The sequence below is a fragment of the Orcinus orca genome, chromosome 19, assembly GCF_937001465.1.
Source record: "Orcinus orca chromosome 19, mOrcOrc1.1, whole genome shotgun sequence".
Classification (NCBI taxonomy): domain Eukaryota; kingdom Metazoa; phylum Chordata; class Mammalia; order Artiodactyla; family Delphinidae; genus Orcinus; species Orcinus orca.
Window position 1 is genome coordinate 35,498,546 of NC_064577.1, and position 17,956 is coordinate 35,516,501.

The window sequence follows — 17,956 nt, forward strand, 5'->3', positions numbered from 1 at the left end:
TGTATGTAGCTGTTAGTTCCAAACAGATTTGACATTTCGTTTGTTGTTCTTATTACTAAATGGACCCTTAAAAGAGTTGCTTATCATTCCTTTTAAGTGAATTAAGATTATCCAGAAATTGATAGGAAAACCCGAAAGCAATAATCTCTACTTGAGAGAAATATAACCTTTTTCTTGTCATTTTCTATGTGACACAAAGAGTAATGTGGCTGTATTAGGGTAAACGAATTAGTATACACTTGCTAGGTCAGTTCAGTTGACCTGTTTTGAATGAACTGTGTAAAATCTGATTTGCTTAATTACAGCTTCAATCGAATAGACATTCCGCCCTATGAAAGCTATGAAAAGTTATATGAAAAGCTGCTAACAGCCATTGAAGAAACATGTGGATTTGCTGTGGAATGACAACTTCAAGGATTTACCCAGGACTCTATTTATACCCTGACTGACAGCCTCCTTTCAGCAGTTTCAAGGAACGCTGACATACAGGAAAATGCACCCCCCTTTTTAAAAAAAATTTTAGGATACTGTGAGGGGAAAGGACAATTCTGAAATTCCTTTTCAAGGAAAAAAAGGTCTTTATGCTTTGCCATGAGGCCACATTCAGCTGCTATTTAAAATTAATATCTTGAACCTAAAGAATGCTGACTTTTCCTACATTTCCAGAGTTAGGCAGTGTTCTACACTTAAAGACTACTACTATTTTTATAAAAGGTAATCTATTCAACTCGCTTCACAGATTTCAACTCTATCAAACATCAAGACAACTTCAGCAGTCGGTACAAGTCACATTTCATTTTGGTTGAATACATGATTTTGAACAGCTCCTGTACTTGCTCTTTGTAAAAAAATAAAATTATTTTGAATTATTCTAACTTTGTAAACAATTGGCTATAAAAGAATCTTTAAAAAGTTAAGCCATTTACATGTTTAATTACATTTTTCTATAGCAAAGCATTATATTTTAAAAGCATTATATGTTTCAACCTAGCCTGAGTCTTTTTTTATATTTTTCAAGCATGAATTCCATGGAATACAGCTGTATAATTTTGGTTGTCAAATTCTTAATGCAACCATTTAGTCTGAACTTAGTAGCTTATTTGCTACAATAAGATGCATTCAGGGGCTCCCTGTTTTTAAGAGACTTTAAAAAAATCTTAATTTTTTATCTTGAATGAATATGATCGGGTATTTTGCATTTACTTTGCATCTTAAATGGAAATACTGCATTTTTATAGCTACTCAGATCATGTGGATGGGATCGGATTTTCATTCTTTTATTGGGTCAGCTTATCTTTGATATATATATGTACTATTTCTGTAAACCAAAGTCTCCTGTGACAAGTGCACCTAACTTATATTACGTTTTAATTATGGTAAGTTTCTATCAAGTAAACCATCCTGAATCTCTGTTTAGCTGCTCATATTTTAATCAGATAAAATTACGAAAAGGAAAAATTTTGCTCTAAAGATTATTTAGCAAGCTTAGAAAACCCTGCTTTTACCTAAAATGAAGTGGGGTGGTGGGGCAGGGATGTGATTACTAACAAGCGATTCTGACTCTATCGCAGACAATACTTTTCGTCTGAAGAGTGATTTTGGAGGTAAGGGAATCCCAGTTCGCTTGGTGTTGAAGATCAGCATTTGATTTTGAAATATCCATATTTAGCTTTCAAGGTGTGTGGCATGTTGCATGACCCAGAAGGCAACCACAGTTCTGGAGTGAGAGATTGGAAAAATCTGAAATCATGGGTGGATTTTTAAATTCAAATATCAGAAATCTGCACTATTTTTTTTTTTTTACATTGTTGTGAAATCAAGAATAGCAATTTTGATGAGATAGCTTTGTTTAAATTTTGCAGCTTAATTATCAAGTGAATAAGCCCCTTGTGTTCTTTCGTTTGATGGATTGGTTTTCAGTCTGTGTTCTTGGAGCCAAGGGGCTCCTCAGAGGTGCCTCAGAAGTAATGGTTAAGAGAGGAAGGACAAAGAGAGAGGGAGAAGAAACATAGCTGGTACTTGAGCAGGGGCCTCCAACTCCCCACCCCTCTTTACCCAGAGCAGCTCCGATTTTTCTCTTTTATATACATTGGAATTCCACTTAAGCTTTCATGGGGGCTAGGAGGGGTGGGGGGATGGGTAGAATAAAAGAGGTGGAAAATTTGCTGCTTAAAAAAAGTTGAGAACTACTCCTGTCGTTTCTAAGTATTTAAATTTATTTCATTCAGCCAAATTTGACAGCCATACAAGCTGGTTACAGTCATAACTGTGTAGTGGTGATGTGCTTATGCTGACCTTTTTCTTCCCACTTTGTTTTCCTACTGCATTCTTAGTAGTACCGAAGAACATCTTAAAACATACTGTTTGATCATCAGTAGTTTTCAGCTTTCACGATAGTACCTTATTGGTTGCAGGTCCATCTCTCTCATATATGAAAGCACTAGCGCAGTGTAACTGTGCCTGTTATAATCTTTCAGTAATAGTAAGTACATGTTGAACACTTTAGAGAAATCATAACTGACGGATGCAGTACTAATGAAATGCTACTCTCATACTAATGTACAATACAGAGCAGGCAAATACCATCGCTTTTTGAGTGCCTTCTTAATTTTATAATAATGACTTAATAGAGCTTTAAAAGAAATAAATTACCCTCCCTTACAGTCTGTGGTATCACCAACATAATTTATAAGAACAGGATGATTTAGATTTCATTTTCAAAGTTATGTTACCTGATCACTTCCAAATAGGTGCTAAGCAAACAAAACGTGCCAATGTATCATTGAACCTTGGACTTGCACCTCATGTGTAATGTGAATATTTATTTCCACATGTCCCTCTCAGCTGGGTTTTTTCTAATCCTTCCTCTAGTTTTATTTCAGATTTGTGATATCATGTTTCCATACATTGCCTTTCTATCATGAATACTTATGAACAATGGTTACTTTGTAGAGCTCATATGCAATACAGAGGTGAGTTTTGTTTCTGAGGGTCTTACTTCTTTGGTGTAAAGAGTTTTTAAATAGTGCTGTGTATAGTGTACATTTTGTTTTGCACATAGTTTGTTGCCCTGAATGGGTTTTGTTTTTACCAAGTCTTTTATTTTTTCCTTGTAATTACACTCCAGAGCACAAGTTTCCTTTCTTTTAAATACAAGGTAATTTGCTTTATTTTACAACACTAAGTCTGCTTGAACTTCTCGTGCATTGAGCTGATTGCATTGATGGGAGTTAAGAGATTGTTCCAGACATCTTTACAGTTTGATAGAGCAGCTCCTTCTGCTTCTGTCTTTAGGCTGCAGCACAGTCAATGGGTGCCATTTGTAGTATTTAATGTACTTACATTAGGATGATGATTGTACCAAATGCTGAGTTGTTTTGTTTCTAGATGTAATTAGTTCACTTAATGTAATATTCTTCCTTCTCTCAAACTGACTTTAAAAACAAAGTTTTATCATTTTCATTGTATTTATTACAGAGTGTTTTAGCTTTGATATTCTGTATTTTCACTCAGTTGTTACATGAGCTTTATCAATAACATCTGTATAAATGGTTTTTAAGAATTAACTATGTATGTGCCCATGCCGAAGTTGAGCAATAAAATGAATGCTGTTTGCACTGTCACAGCATCAAAGTTTTTAAAGAATATTGAGTTTATAATGAATTGTTTTGAAGAAATTTGATTGGGTCTATGAAGAGTGACAGCATACGAGCCATAAAATGTGAAGTTTAAGATTCATGGGCCTTCCTTAGTTGACGCCTTTGTCACATGGTAGAGCCTCAGAGGGCTCAGGACCCCCTTTCTGTCTCCAGGTTGAGCAGGGAAGGTGCTTGTTTTCTCCTGCCATGGCATATCCTTAGGTTGGCAGTGGCTCTTGGTGGGCAATGGCCTGTAACAACTGTCACAGGCTCTGGAGGGCAGAGCTATGACTGGGGCCTCATTTGCTACCTTGGTGTTGAGCAGTAGAATCCTCAAAATGAAATGCAGAAGTCAGTTATATTTCTCCAAGAAGCCATGACTTCTTGGGTCATGATTCACAATTCTATAAATATAGTGGATTAAAGTCCAGCTAAATATGTGGGTGGAAAAAGAACTGGATACGATGTTTTTTCATCAAGAATAGTCCATGTAAGTCTCTCCACAGCATAGGCCATACAGAAAGGAATGTCTGGGAGATGCAGTGGAAGCAGTGGTGTATTAAAGTTCCAAAAGTAGGCATGGGGTCCATTTTTTACATCCTTTTGCAATGTAGTTTTTTGCTTTGCCTCCCATTGCCAGTTTACAATTGGTTGTGATCTAAAATTTATAAATTTTTAGTACATTAAAGATTTAGTATTATCACCTATAAATTACCCAAAAGTTTGAGCAATATGTGACATTTTTCTGCTCTGTGGTGACCTGAAAGATTTGTCCTTTCATTATAATGAAGGTTAACCTTTGCACCCACTGCATTTATTTGTACTTTATATCCCAAGTGCTTATTGTAGTATATGCATAGCAGAACTGAGGTAATTATACAGAAAAAGGGTTAAATCTCTATGTTAACATTCTTAGAAAACTAGACAGATCAGATTTTTTTTAAAGTTATATTTCATTAAAAGGTAGGTGCCCTAAATGTGACCTGTTCTTTGTCCACTCAGCAAATATCTGCTGTGCTCCTACTATGTGTCCGGCTCTGTACTAGCTTTAGGGATTAGCTTTGGATGGTTGTTAAAAAACTGAACTTCCAAACTAGTGCTTCCAGCGTATCTCGGTAGACGCTGAAGTGCAAACTGAGGTACTCAGAACTCAGTTTGTGTACAGCAAAGAAGTTGGTCATGACGGGAGCACAGGATTAAATACCTCACCTAAGCAAGGCTTCACATCCCAGACTTGGTTTTTAAAACAGCTGGTTTGTTCCCCCATCCCCCTTTCCCCATGACATCTCAGATCCTAGCATACCTTTTGTGGATATTTGGGCTGGTTTGATCTAGGTTATCAAAATAGTCTGAGCTGTAAACCCCACTTCTCTCTTACAGTGTTTTGTAAGCAAAGGAGGTGGAGAGGCAACTGTAGCAGCCTGTGGGGTGGGTAAGCGATCCATCCAAGATTTTCCTCCTGCTGACTTAAGTGTTTATGAAGTCTTTTGATTTTCAGCCCAGGAAAGTAAAGATGGAGAGCACATCACACTCAACCTTTGAGACCACTCACTCCTCCCAAAGACGATGCTGGCATGGCAAGAAGGTGGAGAACCATCGACACCAGAAGGACAAAGTTTTGCTTTTTAACTGAGGTACGACTGACATACCACATTATATAAATTTCAGGTATACACGATAATGATTTGATATTTGTGAAATGATCACAATTAGTCTAACATCCATCACCACACAGTCATAAAATTGTCTTTTCCTTGTGATGAGAACTTTTAAGATCTGTCTTAGCAACTTTCAAATACGCAATACATTGTTAGCTATACTCACCATGCTGTACATTACATCCCTATGACCTATTTTATAATTGAAAGTTTATACCTTTTGGCCTCCCTTCACCGATTTTGCCCATTCCCCATCTCTGACAACCACCAGTCTGTTCTCTGTATCTATGAGCTTGGTTTTGGGGCGTGGGAGGGTTTGTTTTTTTAAATTCCACATATAAGTGAGATCATATGGTGTTTGTCTTATTTTACTTAGCATAATGCCCTCAAGGTCAATTGTGTTGCAAATGACAGGATTTCCTTTTTTTTAAAAAAAATAGCTGAATATTTCATTGTGTGTACATACACATTTTCTTTATCCATTCATTCATCCGTGGACTTTTAGGTTGTTTCTGTATCTTGGCTATTGTATATAATGCTTCAGTGAACATGGGGGTGCAGACAGCTTTTCCAGTCAGTGTTTCATTTTCTTCAGATAAATACCCAGAAGTGAAATTGCTGAGTCATATGTTAGGTCTGTTTAATTTCTTAAGGAATCTCCACAGTGGCTGCACCAATTTATATTCCCACCAGCAGTGCACCAGGGTTCCCTTTTCTCTACATATTTGTCAACACTTCTTTTTGGTAACAGCCAGCCAAACAGTTATGAGATGATCTCTCATTGGGATTTTGATATGTGGTTTTGTTTTGCATTTCCCTCATGATTAGTGTTGTTGAGCACCTTTTCATGTACGTGTTGACCCTCAGTATATCTTCTTTGGAAAAACATCTATTCGGTTCCTCTGCCCATTTTATAATTAGATTGTTTGCTGTTCAGTTGTGTATGTGCTTTATGTATTTTGGATATGAATCCCTTATCAGATGTCTGATTTGCAAATATTTCCCCCCATTCAGTGGTTGCCTTTTCATTTTGTTGATGGTTTGCTTTGCTGTGCAGAAGCTTTTTGGTTTGATGTAGTCCCACTTGTTGATTTTTGCTTTTGGTGTCCAATCCAAAGAGAATCATTGCCAGGACTGATGTCAGTGAGCTTACCACCTTTTTTCTTCTAGGAGTTTTATGGTTCCAGGTCTTAAAGTCTTAATCCATTCTGAGTTAATTATTTGTGTACGGTTAAGACAGTGGTCCAGCATCATTCTTTTGCATATGGCTGTTCAGTTTTCCCAACAGTATTTATTAAGAGTCTGTCCTTTCCCTGTTGTATATTCTTGGCTCACTTGTCATTAATTGATTATATATTCGTGGGTTTATTTTGGGCTCTCTGTTCTGTCCCATTAATTTGGGTCCTTTTGCCAATACCATGCTGTTTTGAGTACTATAGCTTTGTAATATAGTTTGAAACCAGGGAGCCTCATCCCTCCAGCTTTGTTCTTCAGGGAGCAAAGTTTTAAACGCAGTTCAAATTTAATGTTTTTTTTAAGATAAGAAACTGGTCACATCAGTCAAATTCTGGGTAATGGTTCAAATGGCTTGAAATGCCAGATAAAACATGTTTGCAGCATGTCTGGATTTGGGATCTAATAGATTACTCTATAAGATGCAGCTTAAACCCCAATTTTGGATTCCTTCTTTATACCATTTTTTTTTTTTTTTTTTTTTTTTTTGCACTACGCGGGCCTCTCACTGTTGTGGTCTCTGCCGCTCCGCGGCATGTGGGATCTTCCCGGACCGGGGCACAAACCTGCGTCCCCTGCATCAGCAGGCAGACTCTCAACCACTGCGCCACCAGGGAAGCCCTATACCATTTCTCTTAATGACATCATCTTCTGTCTGCCCTGCCTGTCTCTTTCTCCCATTGCAGACTCCCCCTAACCATTTTTCAATGTGATGCCTCTTTCCATTGTGAATAAATTTCCCCTACACCCTTAGTTCCCTCACTAAAGGCTCTATTCTCCTGCCTTACCTCAACACAGGTTCTCTTTTCCTTCTTACATTTTATAGGACAGGCAGGTAATTTCTCCAGTGCCCCACCTGATATAGTAATGCATATATACAACTAGACATAGTTTAAAAAAAACACATAGTTCTCATTACAAGTTAAAAAAAATCTGTGTGAGGTAACAGATGTTAACTAAACTTGAATCATTTCATGTACACTTATCAAATCATTGATATATAAAACTAAGTTTATATATTATATCATTAAAACTGGGGGAGGGTGACTCTTCATCACCCTTTCCCCTCATCCCTAGTCTTGCTTTCCAGAAGCTACTATTCCTAAACTTTCTGTCAGCTCTTCTGGTATTTCCGCATTTCTAAATGATATGGTTAATAGCGTACTTCATTAATTTTAGAATCTGTTTTTTTTTGGGGGTGGGGTGGGGGATATTTAAAGATTTAGTTCTCACACCAACCACCTCATTCTGTAACACCTCCACCCCCACTCTATACAGTTATAGTTAAGTTATAGTTCTAAATAACTTTTCAAATGCATGACTATGATGTGCTTTTCCTGGCTTCTTCTGGGCAAACTGGATTCACACACAATCCTCTCTCCACTGGTACTTGGCTAGCAACACCCCTCCACTTGCTGAGTTAGTTACCACTTCATTTGTTTTCTATTTTTCAAAAATGCATTGGCATCTTTTATTTTTGTTTCCTCTCCTATGAAGAATGACCTTTGCTTGGCAGTCCCATCCCTTTCCTGGTAAATTCCCTCACTTTTTCTTCTTTTTGGTTAGTCCCAGTTAATTAGTTTGGTAAAGAGCTAGCAGAAGAGTCCTCCTAAAACATTAAAAAAAAAATAAGTGTAATGATGCTTTTATAACAAATTCAAATAGTATATTAAGCAGAGTGAAAGTTTATATAATCTACCAAAGTCACAACTACTATTACATTTGGGGACTGTTCTTCCAGACCTTTTCTACATTGTATTGATTATACTGCATTATAACCACACAAGGCCAGCTAGAAGTCCAGTGTGCTATCCATTGTGCCACAGAGCCAGTTATACTGCATTATATATATGATACCCATTCATACCATAGCTTTTTAAAGACTTGCTCATTTTACCCAAGGATATACTGTATTTTTTTTTTAAATTTATTTTTGGCTGCGTTGGGTCTTCGATGCTGCACGTGGGCTTTCTCTAGTTGCGGCGAGCAGGGGCTACTCTTTGTTGCAGTGCACGGGCTTCTCATTGCAGTGGCTTCTCTTGTGGTGGAGCATGGGCTCTAGGTGCACTGGCTTCAGTAGTTGTGGTTCGTGGGCTCTAGAGTGCAGGCTCAGTAGTTGCAGCATACGGGCTTAGTTGCTCTGCAGCACGTGGGATCTTCCGGGATCTTCCTGGACCAGGGATCGAACCCGTGTACCCTGCACTGGCAGGCGGATTCTTAACCACTGTGCCACCAGGGAAGTCCCTAGTGTGTATATCTTTCTATCTAGAAGTTCTTTATCATTTTTCTCTAACATTTTTAGAACTTATGTTCTAGCTCTTGTGCATTTCCCCCATCCTGTCCATTCACCTGCACTGATTGACTTGTCACTATATATATATTGCAGCTATCTGCATGTCTTTCCTTCATGATGCTCCAAATTTGGCCATCTTCCAAGTCTTTAACTCAGGAAGCCCCTGCCTGCCTACAGGCCCTACATTGTCAGCTGCCATTCCAAAAGGGCAGCACTTGGGACCACAGCACTGGATACAGCTGCCTACTCTTTTCTGCAGGATAATCAGATCCCACCCCATCATGCCTCCTGGCCTCTATTATTTTTCATATATGTTATTCCTATATGCCCTAATAGGAGCCTCTCTTCTCCATTCCAATCCTTTTCTGGTGCCCTCTGCCATTCTCTGGCTTTGATCAGTAACTCCCCATATGCTCAATTGCTCTGAAGCCTCCATCCAGCTCCTGGCCTTCACTGAAGCCCTCCTCTCCAGGAAGGACACCACCCTTGAGTGGGTTTTTCTTCTTCCTCATCTGCCCCCATACTAGAAATAGGGTGTACTCTTGCCCACTTCAAGTCCATTATGCCTCCTTCCCACCTGCAATCACTAGTGCTCTTTTGAGCACCAAGGGCCTTTTATACCTGTCACCCCTCCCAACTGATTGATAGAAGCCATAATGCATAAATTCTCATCTTCTAGCCTCCATGTGAAAAAGCTACACACACTTAACCATCCTATCTTTAAGGTTTAACCCTAAGTAAGTCCCACCTCTAATGACAAGCCCACACTTCAGCTCTTTTCTGATTTAGAGATCTTTTTTTGGGGTCCTCAAGTGCAATTTTTTTTTTACTGTTTTTGTTCACCTACAGCAATAGGCTTCAGAAGCTGGCTGCTCAGTTGCTTTTGTGCACCTCTTTTAAAGTTTTAGGTCATAAATTCAAAGCAATAAACTTTAAGAAAATTTTTATTTTCAAAGTTAGTTATTTCATAAAAAGTATTAGTCAGTATATAGATAAGTTATTTAGAAATGATTCTTCTGGGTTAGATTGTTTACCAGGGCAGAGCTAGAATTGAGCCAGTAAAGTCCACACCTAGGAAGTCTGGCCTCATAGGAAGGGATTTTTACTGTACTGAAAGGAAGCCAGATGAAGCCGAGATTTGAAGCGCTCAGCTTCCAATTCCCGGAAGAAAGCATCATCGTCGTTCTGTGTTATCATGTACTGCAGCTGTTGAATTTCCTTCTCCATCTTAGATCTCAGTTCCCTCTTCACCTTATACAACATCTAAAAGAGAATTCATGTCATCCTGCTATTCACAACATTGATCCAGGCCCTCATGTATTTTTATTCCCTCTCCACCTTCCTGCTCATCAAGCTTCTGCAGTAATTTTAATAATTTCTCAGCAGCTCTTACAGAGACCTGAACAGGTAAAGTTAAAATCACAGAATACATGTTTTAAATCGTAGATCGATCTTATTAGTATCCTCTCCATTCCCCTTAAAAAGTGTAGTACAGTTGTTTTCCATTTCTTAAAATGTAAATAAATGATTTCTATCTTGTTAATGATTACCTGGGCCTGGGATTTCTCTCTGGCTTTGAGCTCTTGACGTTCCTGTGATATGGCTTCTGCCAGGAATGAAAACTGTTTACAGGGAAGAGAAAAAAACCTTGTATTTGTCTGTAGTCTAAATGTAACAATTCTTATGTTCATAGGCTTAAAATCTTATTTTAATGGAAATAGGGCAATATTCTGTACTGTGGTCAAGCACTAGCTTATTTTACCTTAAATTTCAGTCAGTCCAACCTGTATAGTGACAAGTTCCAGATTAATATGTGGAGGCTTACTTGTTCAGCAGACTAAGCTGATGTCTGACACCGGGCAGTCAGGATTAAGCACATCAGAATGTAAACTAGTAGCGGTGAACCCACCTGGTCTTTATAGTAGTTCTCCATTGAGTCCAGTTCATTTTGGTGCTGTCTCTTTTGTTCATCTCGCTTTTCTTTGGCATAGTTTCTTAGGTCTCGTAATCTTTGCTTTTGAATCTGTAAACCTTCTTCAAACAGTTTCTTAAATATCTGCCAGTTATTTAGTCAGAAAGATAGTTACGGTGAATTTTCATGGAGGAATAAAATTCTGCCCAACTAGAGGTATGTAAAAAATCTATGTGAACTACAATCAGTATAAAGTAACAGCTTTATTGAGATATAATTCACATACTATAAAATTCACCCTTGTAAGATGTATAAATCAGTAGATTTTACTATATTCAGAGTTGTGCAACCATCACCGCTAACTGCAGAACATTTTCTTCACTCCAAAAAGAAACCCATAACCATTAGCAGCCACTCCCCCTCCCCCTCTCCCTAGCAATCACTACCCCACTTTCTATGCCTACAGATTTACCTATTCCGGACATTTCACATAAATGGTATCATATAGTATGTGGCCTTTTGTATCTCGCTTCTTTCACTTAGCATAGTTTTTCAAGGTTCATCTATACTATAGCAGGAATCACTACGAAATTCTTTTTTTCATTGCCACATAATACTCTACTGTATGGATATATCACACTTTATCAATTCACCAACTGATAGACGTTGTTTCCTCTTCTTGGCTGTTATAAATAGTGCTGCTGTGAACATCTGTGTATAGTTACCTAGGAGTAGAAGTGCTGAATCATACGTTTAACCTTTTGAAGAACTGCCAGACTGTATTCCAAAGTGGTTGCACCATCTTATAACCCCACCAGCCCTGCATGTGTGTTCCAACTTCTCCACATCCTTGCCAGCACTTTTTTATTTTAGCCATCTTAGTGGGTGAGAGTTTATCTCATTGTGGGTCTGATTTGTATTTCTTAAATGACTAATGGTATTCAGCATCTTTTCCTGTATCCCAAAGATTCTTAACTACTTTCAGAAAAGAACTCTCAAGCAGTCATGTATATAGGAAAAGAACCCTAGAGTAGAAAGAAACACTGCATGTACACAGCTGAGGGCCACGTGGTTATCATCTAACTAGGCCACAGGTACACAAACTGTTCAAAGGATTCGGATATGCTCACTTGTCCTCCACTGACTGATCAAGAATTCTTACTAAAGTACAGTCATGCATTCATCAGCCGGCAGCATTGCCTTAGTGTCAAATTACTTAACCTCTCAAAGCCTTAGTAGTATCCTCTAGAAATGAGGATAATAGTATGACCCACTTCAGAGTACTGAGTCCCGTTAAGTATAATTACCTTAATGTTTTACTCTAGAGATGAAATTTATTGCTAGTTTGGAATCCCAAGCTTGATTAGGATGAGATAGCAAATACCTTGTGGAAAGATCTCACAGCATATCTGTCCTACATTATTTTCCTGGTTTTGAGTGGAATCCGAGGTCATCTAATCACACCTTAAATTCCTGTCTCTTACAACATGCTCCCAAACCCCTAAAGCAGGTGTCCTGCAGAAGTACCGACACTTGGGACATCAGAGGGAATTAAGACCTCACATTAAGATAAGGACAGTAGAGAAATACAGATAAAGAGGCACATGAAAAGATGCTCAACTTCACTAATTATTAGAGAAATGCAAATCAAAACTACAATGAGGTATCACCTCACACCAGTCAGAATGGCCATCATTAAAAAGTCTACAAATAAATGCTGGAGAGGGTGTGGTGAATAAGGGAACCCTCCTACACTGTTGGTGGGAATGTAAGTTGGTGCACCCACTATGGAAAACAGTATGGAGGTTCCTCAGAAAAACTGAAATCAGAATTATCATATCCAGCAATTGCACTCCCAGGCATATATCCGGACAAAACTAATTTGAAAAGATACATGAACCCCCTGTGTTCACCGCAGCACTATTCACAATAGCCAAGACATGGACACAACCTAAATGTCCATCAACAGATGAATGGATGAAGTACAATGGAATATTACTCAGCCATAAAAAAGAACAAAATAATGCCATTTGCAGCGACATGGATGCAATTAGTGATTATCATACTAAGTGAAGTCAGAAAGACAAATACCGTAAGATACCACTTATCTGTGGAATCTAAAATATGACACAAATGAACCTATCTACCAAACAGAAACAGACTCACAGACATAGAGAACAGACTGGTGGCTGCCAAGGGAGAGAGGGTTGAGGGGAGGGGGTTGGGGGAAGGATGGAGTGGGACATTGGGGTTAGCAGATGCAAGCTTCTATATATAGGATGGATAAACAACAAGGTCCTACTGTATAGCACAGAGAACTATATTCAGTATCCTACGATAAACCATAATGGAAAAGGATATATAAAAAATGTGTATATATATGTATAATATATATACATGTATATATGTATAATATATATATTATATTCATATATATATGAATCACTGCTATATAGCAGTAATTAACACAACATTGTAAACCAACAACAATTAAAAAAAAAAGACGGGCAGTAGAGACAGAGTAGACTGGGATGCACTATGGGGGTAATAAAATGAGGTGTGGGCAAGTCTGAACTCTAGCCAGCATTTTGGACTTGCATTTGGATTTTGGATTCACACTGGGACAAGAGTCACAAAGAAGGTGGTCCTAAAAGGTAACAGACAAAATTTACCTTAACTGGATTGGACAGAAAAGCAATATTTACCATTTCTTCCCGGGTCCTCATTCTCATCATTTTTGAATGCAACTGAACTCTATAATCATCATAATATTTTCGGGCACGAACAGTCTGCTGCCGATTTTCTTTTATCTTTGATTGGGTCAACTTCTGCCTGTGAATGCGGTCCTTGAAGTCTTGCTAAGAAAGGAAAGGGGAAAAAGAGGTAAGGACATGAGGAAGACAGACTCCAGTATTCTCATCTGTCCCACTCCCCAACACGATGTCTTCAGGCAGTAAGCCGCGTATGGAGGGCCAGTAGCCTGCTAGCTGGGCATAGAGTGTGAAAGCCTGTCCGTCCCCAGAAATCCTTCAGTCTTTAGTAGGTTCATCACCTTAGTCAGAAGAGCTGCCCCACAGTCCCATGGTTAGGACTCCACGCTCCCACTGCAGGGGGTGCGGGTTCAATCCCTGGTCAGGGAACTAAGATCCCATATGCTGTGCAGCCAAAACAAACAAACAAACAAACAAAAAAACACACAGAAGAGCTGCCCCAATAAGCCCCCAAGGCTGCAGAGAGCAGCAACAATCCTCATGGACTGAGAGTCTCATCTCCCCATTTCACCAGGGAGTCATCTAAGCCATACCCAGATGCCTGCTTAAAAGAAGTAGAAAACTGGCACCCTCAAAGATGTTCAAGCAGAGCTTGAGTTAACAGAAGTATCTATATCAAAACTAAGGAACTTAGGTGATATCTTAGCAAAGTAGTGAGGGTGAAATGAAGTCATGTACACAAAGCCTTCAACTAGGTGTCCAGACACTTGTTTTCTTTTCCCCGCACCAGAGTCTCACATGCAGTTCCTGATGGCTTCCCCTTCTTTCTCTGAAACTGCTTAGAATTATAGTTCTCATTGCTTATCTCTATACTCAAGTTTCTTCCTCTGGCTTATTGTCTTTGATCTCTGTCCTCCCCCTTCATGATACTCAGAGGATAATGTTGTACTGTGTACGATTCTCAGTCCAAATTATAATGGAGGCATAGACAACCTCAGCTTTCTATTTGGGACCTGAGAAAGAAAGGAGAGGACAAAAAACACTAAGTTATAACCACCTGGTACCTCGAAGAGGCTTGGAGGTAGAGATAAACCTGGATTAAAATCTCAACCTTGCCCTTGCTGATTATGGTGGGACCCAGGGCAAGTTAACATCTCAAAGCTTCAGGTTTTCCATTTCATAGAAAACGTTTCTATTATGTTACTATAAAGACTAAATGAAACTGTGTATATAAAGTATCTAGCACCTTACCCTCTCATCAATTTTGGTTAAAGACCTAAATGCTTCCACAGGTAAGTGTAAGAGGTTTGAGTCAGTGGGGGTATTGCCCAGCTGGTACAAATAAAAGTAATTAATATAACTTACCAGTCTCTTGTTATGTTCATATTCTTTCTTGATAAGCACAGTAAGGAGATCGTGCCTTCTCAAGGCTTCTTCTATCTTTAAGTGGGATACAAGGAAACGAGGTTAATAATTCTATTCACTAGATTATCAAGGATAAGCTCTGCCCCTTTTTGGTTTATACTCCTATGTTTAATTGACAGTTATCTTACTTCATCCTGGAGTTTCTTCTTTGATCGATTTTCTCTATATGCATCTTTTTTGAGCTGTTCAACCTGTGCAATTTGCTGTTTCCACATTTTGCTTAGTGTTTGACCAGAAACATAGAGAAATGGAAACTGCTCCAGCATCAGGGGCAGGAGACTGTGCTCATTCACTTTCACTGCAAGGTGAAAAAAAAAAGATGCTCTTAATCTGAGAAACTCACTGACAGCTTTTAAGAAGAAATCTCATCCCACCTTCCTGCGAGATCAAAGCTTATCTAAGTGATGTGGTTCTGAGCTTGAAAAGAACAATTCTAAAAGTGTGTTATTACTTTTGCACTCCTTCTCTGATTGGGATAGCCAATTACTAGTAAGGATGAAAATAACCTCAACATTTCTGACTGATGACATGCTGGTTTTGTGAAGTCCATCCTAACTGCTCAGCTGATTCAGTGCCTGGGGTGGATGCTGTGTGTGTGGTCAAACTGCCTCCCAGGAGGGCTGAGGAGTGTTAGTCTCTGTCTGATGGGATGTAGTTAGAAGGCCAGTGGTCTTTGAAACTGTACCCTGGCACCAACTGTCAATGTAACAGGAGCTGGACAGGCCCTCTGCTTGCTTTGGAGCACCCCTTTGGTTCTACCAACTTCCCAGAAACAAAAGACAACCAGCATGAGTGAGCAGAGTGAAGCTAAAGCTGGAACAGCTGGTCATAGCCATCACATTCCTTTGGTGCCAATATATTGGTATATATTTAAGAGTTTTAGAGAGGGCTTCCCTGCTGGCACAGTGGTTGAGAGTCCGCCTGCCGATGCAGGGGACACGGGTTCGTGCCCCGGTCCGGGAGGATCCCACATGCTGCGGAGCGGCTGGGCCCGTGAGTCATGGCCACTGAGCCTGCACGTCCAGAGCCTGTGCTCCACAACGGGAGAGGCCACAGCAGTGAGAGGCCAGCGTACCGCAAAAAAAAAAAAAAAAAAAAAAGTGTTCTAGAGAAATGCCTCATTAAGAGTTTTATCTCTCTTTACAGAAATCTAGCATATGGCAGTGAGAGAAGAGGGAACTTTCTCCAGCTGACTGGTAGATGCTGGTTCTCAGTGCTGTGTCCTTGGCATGTAGCACACACTTTCAAAGGATGCCAGTTTTCCATAAAGTACAATTTTGTGGTTCTTACTTGGAACTGCTTTATTTGGCTTTGGCAAGCCACCTCTTGGACCTGGAGTTGTGGTTTTTCTAGAGTAAATCTTCCAGGGCTGACTATGTTTTGGAGTTCCTTTATGAACAGTTTCTCTGTATATTTTTTCCTTAGGAGCAGATATAAAACAGAATAGAAATGAGAAGTCTAATAACTTTCATACATCATCTTAAATATTACATAGGGACAAAAACAGCTAACATAATCCCCAGCCAAACCACCTTACTTCAAATTTCTACAGTCTGGGGATTTCCCTGGTGGCACAGTGGTTAAGAATCTGCCTGCCAACGCAGGGGACATGGGTTCGAGCCCCGGTCCAGGAAGATCCCACATGCCGCAGAGCAACTAAGCCCGTGCGCCACAACTACTGAGCCTGTGCTGTAGAGCTGTGAGCCACAACTACTGAGCCCGTGTGCCACAACTACTGAAGCCCATGCACCTACAGCCTGTGCTCCACAATAAGAGAAGTCCCACACCACAATGAAGACCCAACACAGCCAAAAATAAATTAATTAATTAAAAAAAATTTATACAGTCTGGTTATTTACCTACTCTAAGTTAAATGCCTCTTTAGTTTCTGGCATCCTTTGGAATTTGAAAAAGCACTGAATCTTTTTCAAGTTTCATAGTTGCCATAGCCCCACACCCTAAATACAACTACTAATGATGTTCTGATGTACTTGCTTCTTTTGACAACCTTTTAAACGTAGATTAAAAAAGTTCTTAAACGATGTTTAGTTTTAACCACACTGTATGCTATATTCTGTTTCGTTTATGAACATTTTAGCATAAGCATTTTCTCCATGCTTTCATTTAGCTTCTGTAACTATTCTTTTGAAAGGCAACGAAACTTATGCTTTGGGTGTCTTCCAACCAGGCATGGAGCAACTGGGATCTCCTGTCTTCTTTTACTCTCCCTCTTTAACTTGTCAGCCTAGACTATCTTTTAAAGCCTTGGTGAACTGATAAGCAATAGAAGCCCTTAAAAACTGATGGAAGTTTTAGGCAGGAAGGAAAAATACTAGTTTTGGGTACCATGTCTTGCCACATTTTAGCAACTTGCCTACCTATGAATAAAAGAAAATCCCACATCATGAAATGAAATTCTGCTTTTTTCTAAGGGGCTAATAATGATTAAGGCCCTGTTGATTTTTTTCCTTTTAAGAAGATCATCTCTGTACTTTCCACTGATCTGATCAAATGGCATTTATTACAGTAGAGACTTTTACCCACTGTTTCCTCCTTGTCATTTATTCCTAGAGGTCCAATATTCTCTTGAACTTTATTTCTTCTTAGTTCCTTTTCAAATGCTTCAGTTATTGCCTACAGGGGAAAAGGCCATATGATATTATAGTTATTAAAAACATACAAATGAAAATGAAGGAAAAAAATCAATCTAATATTCTGCCATTCCATTCACTTTTTTAAAGTTCCTTTCAGGCTATATATATTATTAAATATACATTATTTAACAAATATGTAATTGGGACATAAAACACAACTTTACATATTTTTTGTGTTCTCACAGTTCCTGTAACTATTTTGATACACACTTGAGTGGAAGTTACATGTTTGAGTTGAAGTTACATGTTATTTTAAGACATCTAAATTAGTTTGTTTTCACCATTATAAAACATACTGTAGCAAACAACTTAAGTGTTCTAAATTTATGCTACATTTCAAAATCCCTATTCCACAGTAGAAAGTCTTCCTTAGTAATCATACATTCTCCTGTTGAACCCTAACAGGAGGGGTCTCATTCCTGTTTGGGCATT

The 17,956-nt window shown here is 38.9% G+C and overlaps 2 protein-coding genes across 7 annotated transcripts in view; one reads left to right on the top strand and one right to left on the bottom strand.

Annotated features, from left to right (window-relative positions):
* The window catches only part of SMURF2 (SMAD specific E3 ubiquitin protein ligase 2), a 118,611-nt gene extending 114,966 nt beyond the window's left edge, over positions 1-3,645 (top strand). For both annotated transcript variants that reach the window (XM_004275625.3, XM_033438870.2), the window contains one exon: positions 306-3,645. In XM_004275625.3, the coding sequence (XP_004275673.1) occupies positions 306-405 (100 nt within the window). In that variant the 3' untranslated portion in view covers positions 406-3,645. The remainder of the gene's footprint in view (positions 1-305) is intronic.
* A 6,103-nt stretch (positions 3,646-9,748) lies between these two features.
* The window catches only part of CEP95 (centrosomal protein 95), a 59,598-nt gene continuing 51,390 nt past the window's right edge, over positions 9,749-17,956 (bottom strand). For all 5 annotated transcript variants that reach the window (XM_049702159.1, XM_033438871.2, XM_012535050.3 and 2 more), the window contains 8 exons: positions 17,415-17,504; positions 16,161-16,290; positions 14,999-15,168; positions 14,811-14,885; positions 13,440-13,592; positions 10,732-10,878; positions 10,373-10,444; positions 9,749-10,085 (listed from right to left, as the gene is read on the bottom strand). In XM_049702159.1, the coding sequence (XP_049558116.1) occupies positions 9,909-10,085; positions 10,373-10,444; positions 10,732-10,878; positions 13,440-13,592; positions 14,811-14,885; positions 14,999-15,168; positions 16,161-16,290; positions 17,415-17,504 (1,014 nt within the window). In that variant the 3' untranslated portion in view covers positions 9,749-9,908. The remainder of the gene's footprint in view (positions 10,086-10,372; positions 10,445-10,731; positions 10,879-13,439; positions 13,593-14,810; positions 14,886-14,998; positions 15,169-16,160; positions 16,291-17,414; positions 17,505-17,956) is intronic.